The 12545-nt window shown below is 30.0% G+C and overlaps 1 protein-coding gene across 1 annotated transcript in view; it reads right to left on the bottom strand.

Annotated features, from left to right (window-relative positions):
• Positions 1-3613: 3613 nt before the first annotated feature.
• LOC107448071 (vacuolar protein sorting-associated protein 33A) overlaps positions 3614-12545 on the bottom strand; it is a 27833-nt gene continuing 18901 nt past the window's right edge. The window contains exons 13-16 of the mRNA XM_087157824.1: positions 11499-11630; positions 8244-8412; positions 6224-6346; positions 3614-4093 (exon numbers count right to left, since the gene is read on the bottom strand). Coding sequence (XP_087013950.1) covers positions 3999-4093; positions 6224-6346; positions 8244-8412; positions 11499-11630 — 519 coding nt within the window. The 3' untranslated portion in view covers positions 3614-3998. The remainder of the gene's footprint in view (positions 4094-6223; positions 6347-8243; positions 8413-11498; positions 11631-12545) is intronic.

Raw genomic sequence — 12545 nt, 5'->3', positions numbered from 1 at the left:
CTCTCTGTTAGTTTATTGTTGTCAAAGTTTCATTGTTAAGTATTGTTGAAAATGTTTTTAAAAGTTGGTTACTCCTAATGTAAGAAAAAATAATATTGATGATCGATTTAAGAATTAAGTTTAAAGAAACTGATTTTTTTCATACATTTTTATTTTTTCAAAGGATACAATTGACATAGAAGAAATTATTTTAACTTTGCTTTAAGTAAAACACATAAAAACAGGGAGGAGATTATTATTTACTATATAAAAAAATTCCTTTTTTTAGGAAATCGACTCTTTAAATTTAAGCCATCTCAAGGAATTAATCTATACTTAATGCAAATATGGGTTCCACTTCCCCACTACACTATACTGATCTTAAATAATTTTACTCATTAATTTATTTTATTAGTTTATATCTATCATTAATTTTATTCAGTGTTGTGAAACGAACTAACTCACTTATTCATGTACTTACTTAGTGGTTTTGAGAAAAAAATTTAAATATTAACTTTTGTAAAAATTCTGAAAATCGATAGTAGAGTGGTTAAAGCTCTAAGTTGTCATGATGAAAGTCTGGGTTCAATCTCCGGCAGCGTTTTAAAAGTCTACCCATCTTCCAAACGATGGGTGCAAGTTTGGCTGTGAAGTGAAGGCGGTCGATGCGCATTGCTGGAAGGATTGCTACCATTTTGGTGTTTGTTTCCAAATTGTGAAGTTTCAACCTTTTTGACACTCTATAACCCATAACGGGATGTTTCTGGAATGTTTAATGTTTTTGGTAAAAATTTAAAACCCATTGTCTCTATAACATCGAAAAACATTAAATGAATACTAGTTAAAGTAGTACATCAAATATTTTTAAAATTACATAAGTGTAACATAAAAGGTACAATTGAAGCTTAAGATAAAAGTTAAATAACACATATTTTCTCTCATTGCGTGTGTTGAATGTTTTTACTTTTTGCAAATCCATAGCATTAGATATCAAACATCGGTAACAATATAGCTGAATTTGAGCATCGAAATGATCAATAATGTTTAAACGCAAGGACAAAACCAAATACGAAGAGAAAGAAGAAATTTGAAAAAATTAAAATTGCATTTAATATTAGTTATTAATTCATTATATCATTAAAAAATACATTACTTAGCATACTGTGTTTTTTAGTACAAAAAGTAATGGAAAGATTTTTATGCCGTAAACTGTTCCTTAATTAGCTGAAATTTAAATTCAGTTTAAAATTTAAAGCAAATGTTTAATTACATTGAGATCTAAAACTTATAAAAAAATCTTAAAGAACAAAAAAAATTCATCAGCTGGGAAATGATAGAGTCATGACTGATTTCACCCAAGATAACTAAACATTCGCCGAACAGAATACTAAACGAGACTGGCTCAGACTCTTTTACTGAAAAGGTATCGGGCTGAGATAGGCTCTGACTCCAGATAAAATCTTCACTAATGTTTTTACTACTTTTAAATAAACGTTGTGTTCAGTTATTAAGAGTACAAATTTAATTACGATTCAAGTTTTTAAATGAATAATTTCTTTGTTCAGACAAAAGCCTTTATCCGACGTATATCTCAGGCTCTAATGGTCTCCGGTTCCATCCTGTGTATCTCGAGCTCTGGTAAAAATTCTTCGGGCTCTGACCTACAAAAGTGAGCCCTTACTCATGTTACAGACTACTGCCAGTTTTGCGAATTACAGAAACTCTCACTACCTCACTTACAGCACCATCATAACTTGTAAAATGAGTTATGAGAGGTGGTAGCGCTGTTATACACTCGCTATTTTTAGAGATTTGTTTTAATCGTCATCGAATGTTCAGTTATAACCTGTAGAAATTTTTTTATAACCATCGTTGAACAGCCGACCCAATTTATGGGTTTACGACTTCTAATATTCTCGCCAAGTTCATATCCATAGCCTTGTAATTCGCGTTATATGGAGAGGAAGACCAAGAGAACCTCCCACGGCTACTCTGAAGACAAGGGGACTAACCCATGATCCGTCTACCACTGAGGATATTTCGCGTCAGCACTGTGGTCAGTGCGAGCCGGACACGGAATTCGTATCGCGGCATTCTTACATTGCCAGTACCATAGACAAACGGATTCTTATATTGTTTAATTTATTTATTTTATTTTATAACCGTCGTTGAACAGCCGACCCAATTTCATGGGTTTACGACTACTTACGTTCAACTCCGTAGCCTTGTAATTTTGAACCAATCCAGAAGACAAGGAAACTCCTGGATCAGTACCCCCAGAGGTATTGATTTGTTGTGGGAACATGGAGGACTTTGAGACTCGACAGATTTAACGTGCATCAGTCACCATTTACTAAACGGGGAGTCTTCGGCCGGCGAGGATCGAACCCACGACCTCTTGGATATGGGCCCAGCGTCCTACCGACCAACGAAGAGCTAAAATGAAAGTATTAAAAGTCAAAAATACTTTTATTGTTTTATATTCCGTCGTTGAACAGCCGGCCCAATTTTGGTTGCTTAATTTTGGGTTGAGACAAGGACAATCCTGAATCAAATATTGGGAGAAATTTCGCCATCGCGGAGGACTTTTTTGAAGAAACTAACCCGCACTTGCGTTACATTTACGGAAAACCTCGAAGACCTCCCATGGTTAGACTGACAGCAAGGGGACTAACCCATGATCCGTCTACCACTGAGAATATTTTACGTCAGCATTCTGGTCGGTGCGAGCCGGGTGCGGATGTCGTATCGACAAGCCATCGCTGGGATTCAAAAGGAAGGAAAACGTTTTATCCCCTGAGCCATCACGGCTCATATGTAGAAAGTGGAGTCAATGCCGTTATCTGCATTTTAAGTTTTGTCTACTTTTTATTATGCTAAATATTTTTTTATTCTGTCCATGATAGAAACGCAGAGTGTCAACATACGCCTGTTCGTGGAGAGCACTCGATAATTTTTCACATATTTTTATTTTTTTTATTGAAATATTCTACTGTTTTAAGTTTTGATAATTTCTTTGAATTCAAGGGGAAAATGTGTTTTTTTTTCCTCCGTATTAATCGAATAATAGATTAACACTGGTTTAAGTGCAGTTATCTAGGGTTAAGATCCCTGCAATTGTTCATTTCTAAAGATTTTGCAGATATTTGGTACGCAAGAACTTCTCAACAGACTCCGAAGGATTCTGTTCGGCTATGCTATTGGCATGACAAACTTCAGTAATGAGGATGAGAAGAAGAAAAAAAAGAATCAGAGTTCAGTTTAAAGACTGGTTAGTTGAAAATTTAAGAAATAAGAACATGTAATGATCACCCATTAAGAACAGATAATTTTGTGAACTTTCCGACATTCTAACTAAATCTAATTTCAGATCCCAAATGCTAAGTTTCCTGTATGTCCTCAGCTTTAACTCTTTCATTAATATGGAGTGGATGTATAGTTTACAAAGCTGCGCTATATTAAAATTTTACTCAAGGTAAAACCGAAAGAGTTAAGAAGTTAATTTAAATTAAAAAGAGGTCAGGAAGTCCTCTAGAGTTCTGGAACTTATCTTGCTTGTTTTTGAGTATGCATTTTTCAGTGTTGTTATTTAAAATCAGAGCAAATTGATACACAATAAAATCTGATGAGAATAAATAATGAGAACAAATTTATTTATCAAATAAATACACACAAAAATGTCTTGATCATTTTAAATACATGTATATGTACAGTATATGTATATGTACATACATGCATATGTACATAAAAAAAAATTATGTTTTACTAAAAACTAAAAGAAGATTCTCTTCAGGAAAAAGGGAATATATTGATAAGAATCATTTTTATCAAATCTTAAAGTAGAAAAATGTTTCTAAGAAAAAATATCTTCTAATACTTTTTGTCCACAAATATACAAATGAATGATTTTATTATAATTTTAAATACATAAACATATATGTATATATTTATACAATCTCTCTTTTTTGTTGACAAGAAACAAAAATGAAGCACATTTTCTTAATAAAGCTGTTTTTTCTTTAGCCAGCAGGAACTTTAACTACTTCTTGTAAATTTTCCAGGAAGGTTCGCCCATTCACGAGCTTTGTTGTTGCAATGATATATTCTATTGGAGCTGGAATAAAAACAACGAAAAGTCTTACTCAATGAATAGTGTATGAGATATTAATCATTTAAAGCTTGGTACGATGTCATATACAGGGTATCTGCTACATTTTAGATATTCAAATCCATGACTTTTCATGACTAATTCCAAGAATTCTTCATGACTTAACGAAGTTACTCTTTTCTCCGACAAAAACACAATAAATTTAAAAAATAATTATAACAACATTAATTGAAATGATAGGTATAACCAAAACAGCCAGACGCTACGTCTTCATATTGTTAAAGATTTTAAATTTAAAAAACAGAGTAAAGAAAGAGTTGAAGCTATAAAATAGCTGAAAAAAATACAAAAGCAAATAATTCCTTTTTCTTTTTTTCTGTAGAATTATTTCTAAAGATACTTTTTTTGTTCATTGGAAAGGAAAGAAATACTCTTGATTTTTCTGCACTTATTTCGGAATAAAAAAATTTCGCCAATGACTGGCTTGCTTCAACTAGAATTTTAAATTGATAAAATAAAAAACATAAATAATAATAAAAATTCTGAAATCACAGAAGTTTAAAAGATAATCTGCTTTAGAAATTATGGCTTCCATAATTTTTAAAGAACGTGATAAAAACATTTTACATTTTAATAAATTTTTATAAAATAATTTTGTACATAATATAATACATTTAAATAATTTTGTTAGAAATTCAGATTAGTAGGAACACTATTTGGGGAGGGAGGAATTCCATTTCAAAAATTAGATTTTTTGGCGACTTAAATCCATGACATTCCATGATTTTCTTTTGAAAAAAATAGTTAAAATCATGACACTTCATGACAAATTTTGTTCAATATCGAAATTCATGAATTTCCAGGTGCACGGATACCCTGTATATATTGGGATTGCCACACTAATTTGGAAAGAAAAAATTTCCTGTACATATTATACACAACATATTAAGAGAAAACACACAATCACTGTGCTCTTGTGTGAGCTATATTGGGCTATCTATACTAGTTTTAATTGCTGGAAAAACTTAAATATGAAACAGCTTAACATACATAAAACGAATAATGCTGGTAAATGAAATAGTTTAATACAGTACAGAACCCGTTATCCGGAAATCAGAAAACCGGAAAACCAAAAAACCGGAATGAAATTCGATAAATTTTCCCGCCATTTTCAAAAAAAAAATTTTTTTTTCCTCATAAGATTTTAGGATTTTTTTTTCTATTTTGAAAGATGTTTACCTTACCATCATTTTGGAAATAATCATTAGTGTATTACTTCATCGTTTTTTCTTCTTTTTAAGATTATTTCCAAATTATTATTTTTCTTAGTTGAGTTTAACAATAAAAAAATACGGCTTTTTGTAGCGATTCAGAAAACCGGAAAAATCAGTTATCCGGAATAGCGATGGTCCCGATCGTTCCGGATAATCGGTTCCCTACTGTATAACTGAAATATCATCCTTAAATATCCCACAGATTGCACTTTGAGTGGTCACCATTTTTTAAAATATGAAAATAACAAACTAAATTCACTTTATTTTCCCACTTTATAATGAAAAACAAAAAATTCCCTGCATTTTTCCTCTTATTTTAGGTGATTTTTAAATTCCCTGTATTTTCCTGATTTTTTTTTAGGGTGCATAGCCAAGATTTGTCAACAAAAAAAATATTTTTAATCACTTTCCAAAAAAAATAAATTATAATTAGTGCAGTAATAAAAATTATTTTCCCCCTATCATTTAAAGTTTGTAATTTATAAACATAAAAATCAATAAAATTGAGAAACATTTTCAGAAAATTTACATAATCATGATAAAATAACTAAGTTTCTGATAAGCATTGTAGAGAAAATTGTAAAAATCATGCATTTTCGTAATTTAGAGTGATAATCGATACAGCAAAGAAAAAAATTTGTTTAAAATTAAGCTAGTTTTACAAACTCCGAATAAAAAAAGCACCTCTAAAGGCTTTTTAACGATGTAAATAAAAAAAAGCACTTTTAAAAAACGCCACACACCCTGTTTTCTCTGTTCTCCTTGTGGAGTGGCAAGCCCTGTATAAAATGGATGTACTAAAATGGATGAAATATAACATACGGTAAGAAGAGAATGATGAACAAACATAATAAATGCTTACAATCATCTTGTTGTGATAAGAATCTCAGGGCAGAAATTTCAGCAACAGTACAACCTCCTAAGAAAAACACCAAAGTCACTTTTTGTTCTTCGGTACTTGACTGAATCGATGAACCTGATCCTCCTACAATATAAACAATAAAATGCAGCAAATCAAAATAAACATTATACTTTCTTTAAATAAAACTCTGGATTTGATTTAAACTATTAGTTTCAAAGTAATAATGAAGAAATGCTTTCAAGATTTAAGGGAAAATTTGTATCAAAAAATCTGTTAAGGGAAAGTTTTATTTTTTTATCAAACAGCTTTTAAGTGTTGTATTGCTGATTTTTTTAGTTATTGAAAAGCAAGTTGCTTGCAAAGGGAAACAGGAAACTTGCCTTTCAATAAGTAAAGAGGGAAAATTGTAAAGCAAACATAGCAAATTGTAAATAGATACAAAATTAAGCTCAACAATTGCTGCTACTAAATTAGAGATGCAAGATACAAATATTTGAAATTTAGCCTATACTGCTCAAAGCAGAATATTCATTTCGGAGGAACAATGGAAACAAAATCATTCACATTTTTAATGATTTCAATTGACATATTTTAAATAACACAACTTAGTTATGTATCACTTTTAATGCGTTACGAATAAAGTAAACTTAAACTATTCTTAAATTTATAATATTTTATTTAAAAAATGCCAGAAATTAATTTTTACTTTACATAATATTCTATTAATTAATTTCATGAATAAAATAAATTGATCAATTATTTATTTACAAAAAAAAATCATTTAATATCAATAAGAATGTGCACACAATGTTTGTAAATATAGAAATATTTTCTTAGAATACTACATTTGGAATTTAAATTTTTTTTTCTCCCCGGGAAGGGTCTATTCGATTAACAAAACAATAATGAAGATAAACAAATTTGTGAAGGGTCCGATTAAAAGATAAATTATTTTGTCAAGGGTCCGTTTTTATGAAAAGATATTTTGTGAAGGGTCCGTTAACGGACCCAGATTTCTTTTAAACAGACCCCTGCTTTAGGACAGTAGCTTTTTAATAATTTTACTAATGATTGTACACAGATCCAATGCAACAATAATACATAACAGCTAACAATAGTACACAAATCTCCTGTGCCAGAATTTTTTTGAGCTATCTGCAACTAAACTCTCTAGCACTAATATCATTCTGCAAGATACTTTTAATACTAACAAACACATATGTTGCTAATTTAAAAAAACAAATACGCTGTGTTTACAAAAAAAAAATAATAATAATAATTTTCTTTATTGAACATGTAATAATTTTTATTCTAATATTATGGGTGATATTCTCCCATTTTGTTGGGGAGAAAACGCACAGATTATTTACTTCTTCGCATTTTGTAAATTATCATCACAATAAAAACAAATACTAAATATCATGAAATCCGTCATGGTAATTTCCCACAAAAATAAGAAGATCTATGACGAAATCACGTAAATCAGACTTCTCAAAAGCGTGTTTCGTTTCAACATTAGGTTGCTGTAATAAATAATATTGTATAAAAAAAATATCAGATTTAAAAACTATGGAGAAATCAATAGCAATAACTTCCAAAAATTCGATAGAATTTAATGCCTTAAAAAATAAATACTCAAATGCACGATTCGAATTTTCCATATTGTTTGAAATATATCGGGATGCTTAAAAACCACGAGAAAATCAATATCAATAACAGCCGAAAATATAATCGAAACATTACATCGATTCACTATACTATCCGCGCAAATTGAGCATGTCAGAGAGTGATTATCTGAATGCATGATTCAAATATTGCGTGTAAATTTCTGTAAAAAAGAAAAGTAAAATTTTTTACTTTTCAGAAGAAAAATCTTTTTGTAAGAACTCTGTAAAGTTCTGCGACAATGTCCCCGTGTCGCTGCGATTCTACCACATGGCACAGATCCAATAATAAGATCAGGGTCCTGATTGGAATGTATTTTATAAATTTGATATAGCATGCATTTAAAATGTCTTACGTCTCTTTCTTAATCCAAGTGGAATTTTCTGAACTCCTTCAATAGTAGGACCAGGTAAAATATTTAATACATCTGGAATGGCTCTCCAACCAGGCTGAGTCAGAAATTGAGCTAGTCTAACGCTCAGAGGTGCATAACCACTGTGGACATAGGATATGTCAGATGGAGACTGAAAATGAATAAAACAATGCATTTTATACACAATTATAGCATGCAAATAAGAAGGTATTGGCCCTCATTGGGCTGTCTGGCCATCTGCGATGATCCTGATAGTATGTAAATACAGAACTTAGTTTCATGTTTGAAAGTATCATCGATTTTAATGTAATTTTAAAAGAACTTTTTGCTGGTGAATGAGGTGATTTTTGCAATTTCAATGAAATGCAAAAATGTTACAAGTATACCAAGAAGTTATTTTTTTTTAAAAAAAAAGAAAGAAAAGAAACATGTATGTTCTGAAAATTTTTATTTAATAAATTTTTTTTTCAGTTCAGCAGGTTTCAAATAAAGTATTGTTTGCAATTTTTAAAAAGTATTAAGTTTCATAATTAAACATTATGAAATAATATAAAAAATATGAGCATTTCACAATGCCTAAGTTTTGAAATATATCAAAGGTATACAATAAAAAATTAGTGAATAACACCCGATTTTAATGATTATTTAACAGGGTGCGTAGCCAAATCTTTAAACAAAAAATAAGCAAATTTCAAGTACTTTTTAAACACTAAAAATATTTTTAAGCACTCTATGCATTAACAAAATGCAAAATAATTTTCAAAGACTTTACATGATCATTATAAAATAACTAGTTTCAGACAAAGAAGTCTTTTATTGATTATACCTTCTTCTTCAGGAGCGCAACAGCCCTTTGCAGGCCTTGGCTGCCTCAACAGCACGCCTTCTCCAGCTCCCTCTGTCCATGGCAACTCCCCTCCAGTTCTTAAGTTTCAGGACTTTGAGGTCGTTTTCAGTGTCTTTGAGCCATCGAGTAGGTGGTCTACCTCTAGAGCGGGACCCCTGAGGGTTCTTGAAGGTGGCAATTTTTACAGGGCTATCTTCAGAGCCTCTCCATATATGTCCGAGCCATCTTAGTCGGTTGCTTCGGATTATCTGCATAATTTGAGGATGTTTATAGAGCCCATAAAGTTCAAAGTTGTACCGTGTTCGCCAACATCCCCCCTCTGGTATGGCACCAAAGATAGTTCTAATTGATTATACCAGCCACCATAAAAAAAGATCAAGAGATTTTCGGTCTAATTTCAGATGGTGGAAAATGAAGTCTGACATTGAGAACATCTTGCAAAATGCACCCAGAGTTGCACATGAGAGAGCAAGAATTTCACCGAACCCAGCTCAGTATGTGCACATGAAGACCCGCAAGCATTTCATCAAACATGTAAAATGATTGGCGCTTTCATACGCTACAGACCGACGGTACGCTGAAATGCAATGTGCTTGAATGAATTGTAAAAACGGTAATAGATCAATGTGAAAACTTCGCGAAAATCAACGTGGTAGAGAAAAAAAATTTCGTTTTCGAAAAGGGAAAATTAAGCACTTTTTAAAAACGCCCAATAAAAACAGCACCTTCAAGGGCTTTTAAAAATAAAAATCGAAATTAAACACCTTTACGTACTTTTTAAAAATGCTACGCACCATGTTTAAAATAAAATAATAATAATTGTCAGAAGGATTGACTGCAATTTGTTAAGTTTTATAATTAAACATTATGAAATTATATTAAAAAAAATATGAGCATTCCAACAATGACTAAGTTATGAAATATATCAAAAGTATACAATAAAAAAATTAGTGAATGACCCCCGATTTTAATGATTATTTAATATAAAATAATAATAATTCTTAGAAGGATTGACTGCAATTTGAAAATAAAGAGCAATACAGCTCTATTACTTTGTAATTCTAGATTATAAGAACTTTTAGAGAAAGCTTGGAATTTGTATTTTAAACAAAATTGGGAAAAAGCAAAATTAAAGCCACTATGGGAAAAAATTGTCGTCACTCTGAAGGAAGAGTATTACCCCTATCTCTACTCTTAGAGAGAGAAAAAAAAGATTGTCCATTACAATAACAGGAAAAATACCAGTAAAGGAAACCAAAATAACGTACAATGTTGAACCTCTTAACTTTAATCACGGATATCTTTAGTACAAAATTAAAGTTATTTATAACAGTTAATAAACTTACAATACAATAAAAAAATTAACAAATAACATAACAAGATCCTCATAGCAATATTAAACTTTTATATTGGGCACATTTTGGAGTGCAGAAAATGCGTAAGTAGACTCTTTTGTTAAAAAAATAATGAAATTGAAATGTGGAAGAAAGGTTTTATTTCTTTAAGAAATGCCTCTGCAATAGTATCCTATGTGCGAGACACCTGCATGACCTTGAAGTCAAGTGCCTGCTACTCACTTGTAAAGATATGTAAAATGACAAATTTAGTGAACGATTCTGTAAAAAGAGAATTTTTGTTCAAATACTGATTAAGCATTAATTCGTTCTTCTGAGGATAAAGAAGCGGTTCTTTACTTCTCTAGAACTCATTCATTTGAAAGATGATCTGGACATTCCTAAGTCTACTTTTTCTTAATTTTTAGTGAATAAAATTTTAAATTCAAATGATTTTTTTTAAATCCTGTGTTCCTCAAAATGGTATGTTTTTAAAAAAAAGAAAGAAAAAGGAATTTCAGAACAAAATGCTAAAAATCAGGACAAATAAGGACAGAATATTTTTTATCAGGAAAATCAGGACAGCTATGAACCTATTATATGCTAAATCAAAAGTATATTTAAAATCTTCACTTTAATAATTCTTCATGTTTGTTGATATATTAGAATGCTTAATAATTTAAAATACTTTATAACTGATATTGTAAAACTTTATTAATATTTACTCATACAACATTTGCCTATTAATGTTTTAGTAATACACTATTTGGACATGTAGAAAGAATATTGAAAATATTCAATTTGTTTATCTACTATATTTTCCATAATTTTTTCAACAAAAGGAAATTTTTTTTTTTTAAAGTTTGCGACAACTAAATATTATTAAAAAGCATTAATCATTTAATAACATATTCCCAGTGTAGAAAGAACATTTATATAAGGTTTTAATAAAAGCAAATTTCTTAAAGTCTTGGAATGAAATTTCAGAATTTGACAGAAGTGTATAAAATCTATAAGCAAAACAATGGTATTTAATATTATACTAAATATTCATACTTGTTCATTCACATCATCCACAATCAAACGAAGTGTTTTACGAATAACAGAATAAGTCCTGTTTCCTTGGACTTTCAACATCTCTGCTTTCTCCAAATTGTTTAATGTTAAGCAATGCTGATATCCATATGTCTAAGAAGATAATAAAAATAAATATTAAAACCACACTAATTTAAAACATCTACTCTCTTAAAAAAAATTAATGCATAATAACTAAGAGTTGATTAAGGTTTTTTGCTGTAGCTCACAATTACACTCTAATGTTTCATTTGATGAAGAGCATTTGACTACATTCGCCAAATTGCAAGAGCTAGAAAAGACAATTTTTGGTTCCAGAAAATCAGGCATCTGCATTAATGAAGGATTGAATTCGCCCAATTATAGTGAGAATAATGTACCTTTATTAATTAAGGAATATGTAATCTATCTTATACACTTTAAAAGTCTTTAAAATTCAATTTAACCCTAAATAAAACTTATATCATCTTTATTTAACTACACAAATTTACTTTTACAACTCATTTATTAACGTCAAATAAACTAGCACAGTTTAATTTTAAATTTTTATTAAAAAATAGGGAATTGCTAAAATTTAATGCTTACAATGTTTATTTAAGCAAGGTTAATAAAAAAATACCTAAATTATGCATTTTTTAAAGCTAATACTATTTTTGCAAAGATGTAATATGTGTTCAGTGAAATAGTTTTAATCAAAACTTCCTTCAAAAATAAACAGAAATATTAATCCATAAATCTCTTAATTACAAAGAAAAAATAATTTCACTGTTAAACAAGATGAAGAAAAAGTAAATATTGAATTGTTTTTACTAATATTCATATACAGAGCTGCTGTAAAATTGCTATTAATTTCTATACATACAGTTTTATTTTTTGTCAGTTTTTATTTACAGAGCTGTTTGACTGACACTTGCTCCTGAATGAGCAGCATTTATGTTCAGCAACAGTAAATAAGCACAGTAAAAGATAATTTCAACATAGTCATAGCACAGTAAAAAATATAACATACAGCACAATAAACGAAATCTA

The sequence above is a fragment of the Parasteatoda tepidariorum genome, chromosome 2, assembly GCF_982258835.1.
Source record: "Parasteatoda tepidariorum strain Cologne lab strain chromosome 2, Ptep-v5.0, whole genome shotgun sequence".
NCBI classification, from domain to species: Eukaryota; Metazoa; Arthropoda; class Arachnida; order Araneae; family Theridiidae; genus Parasteatoda; species Parasteatoda tepidariorum.
This window is presented reverse-complemented; position numbering and strand designations above follow the sequence as displayed.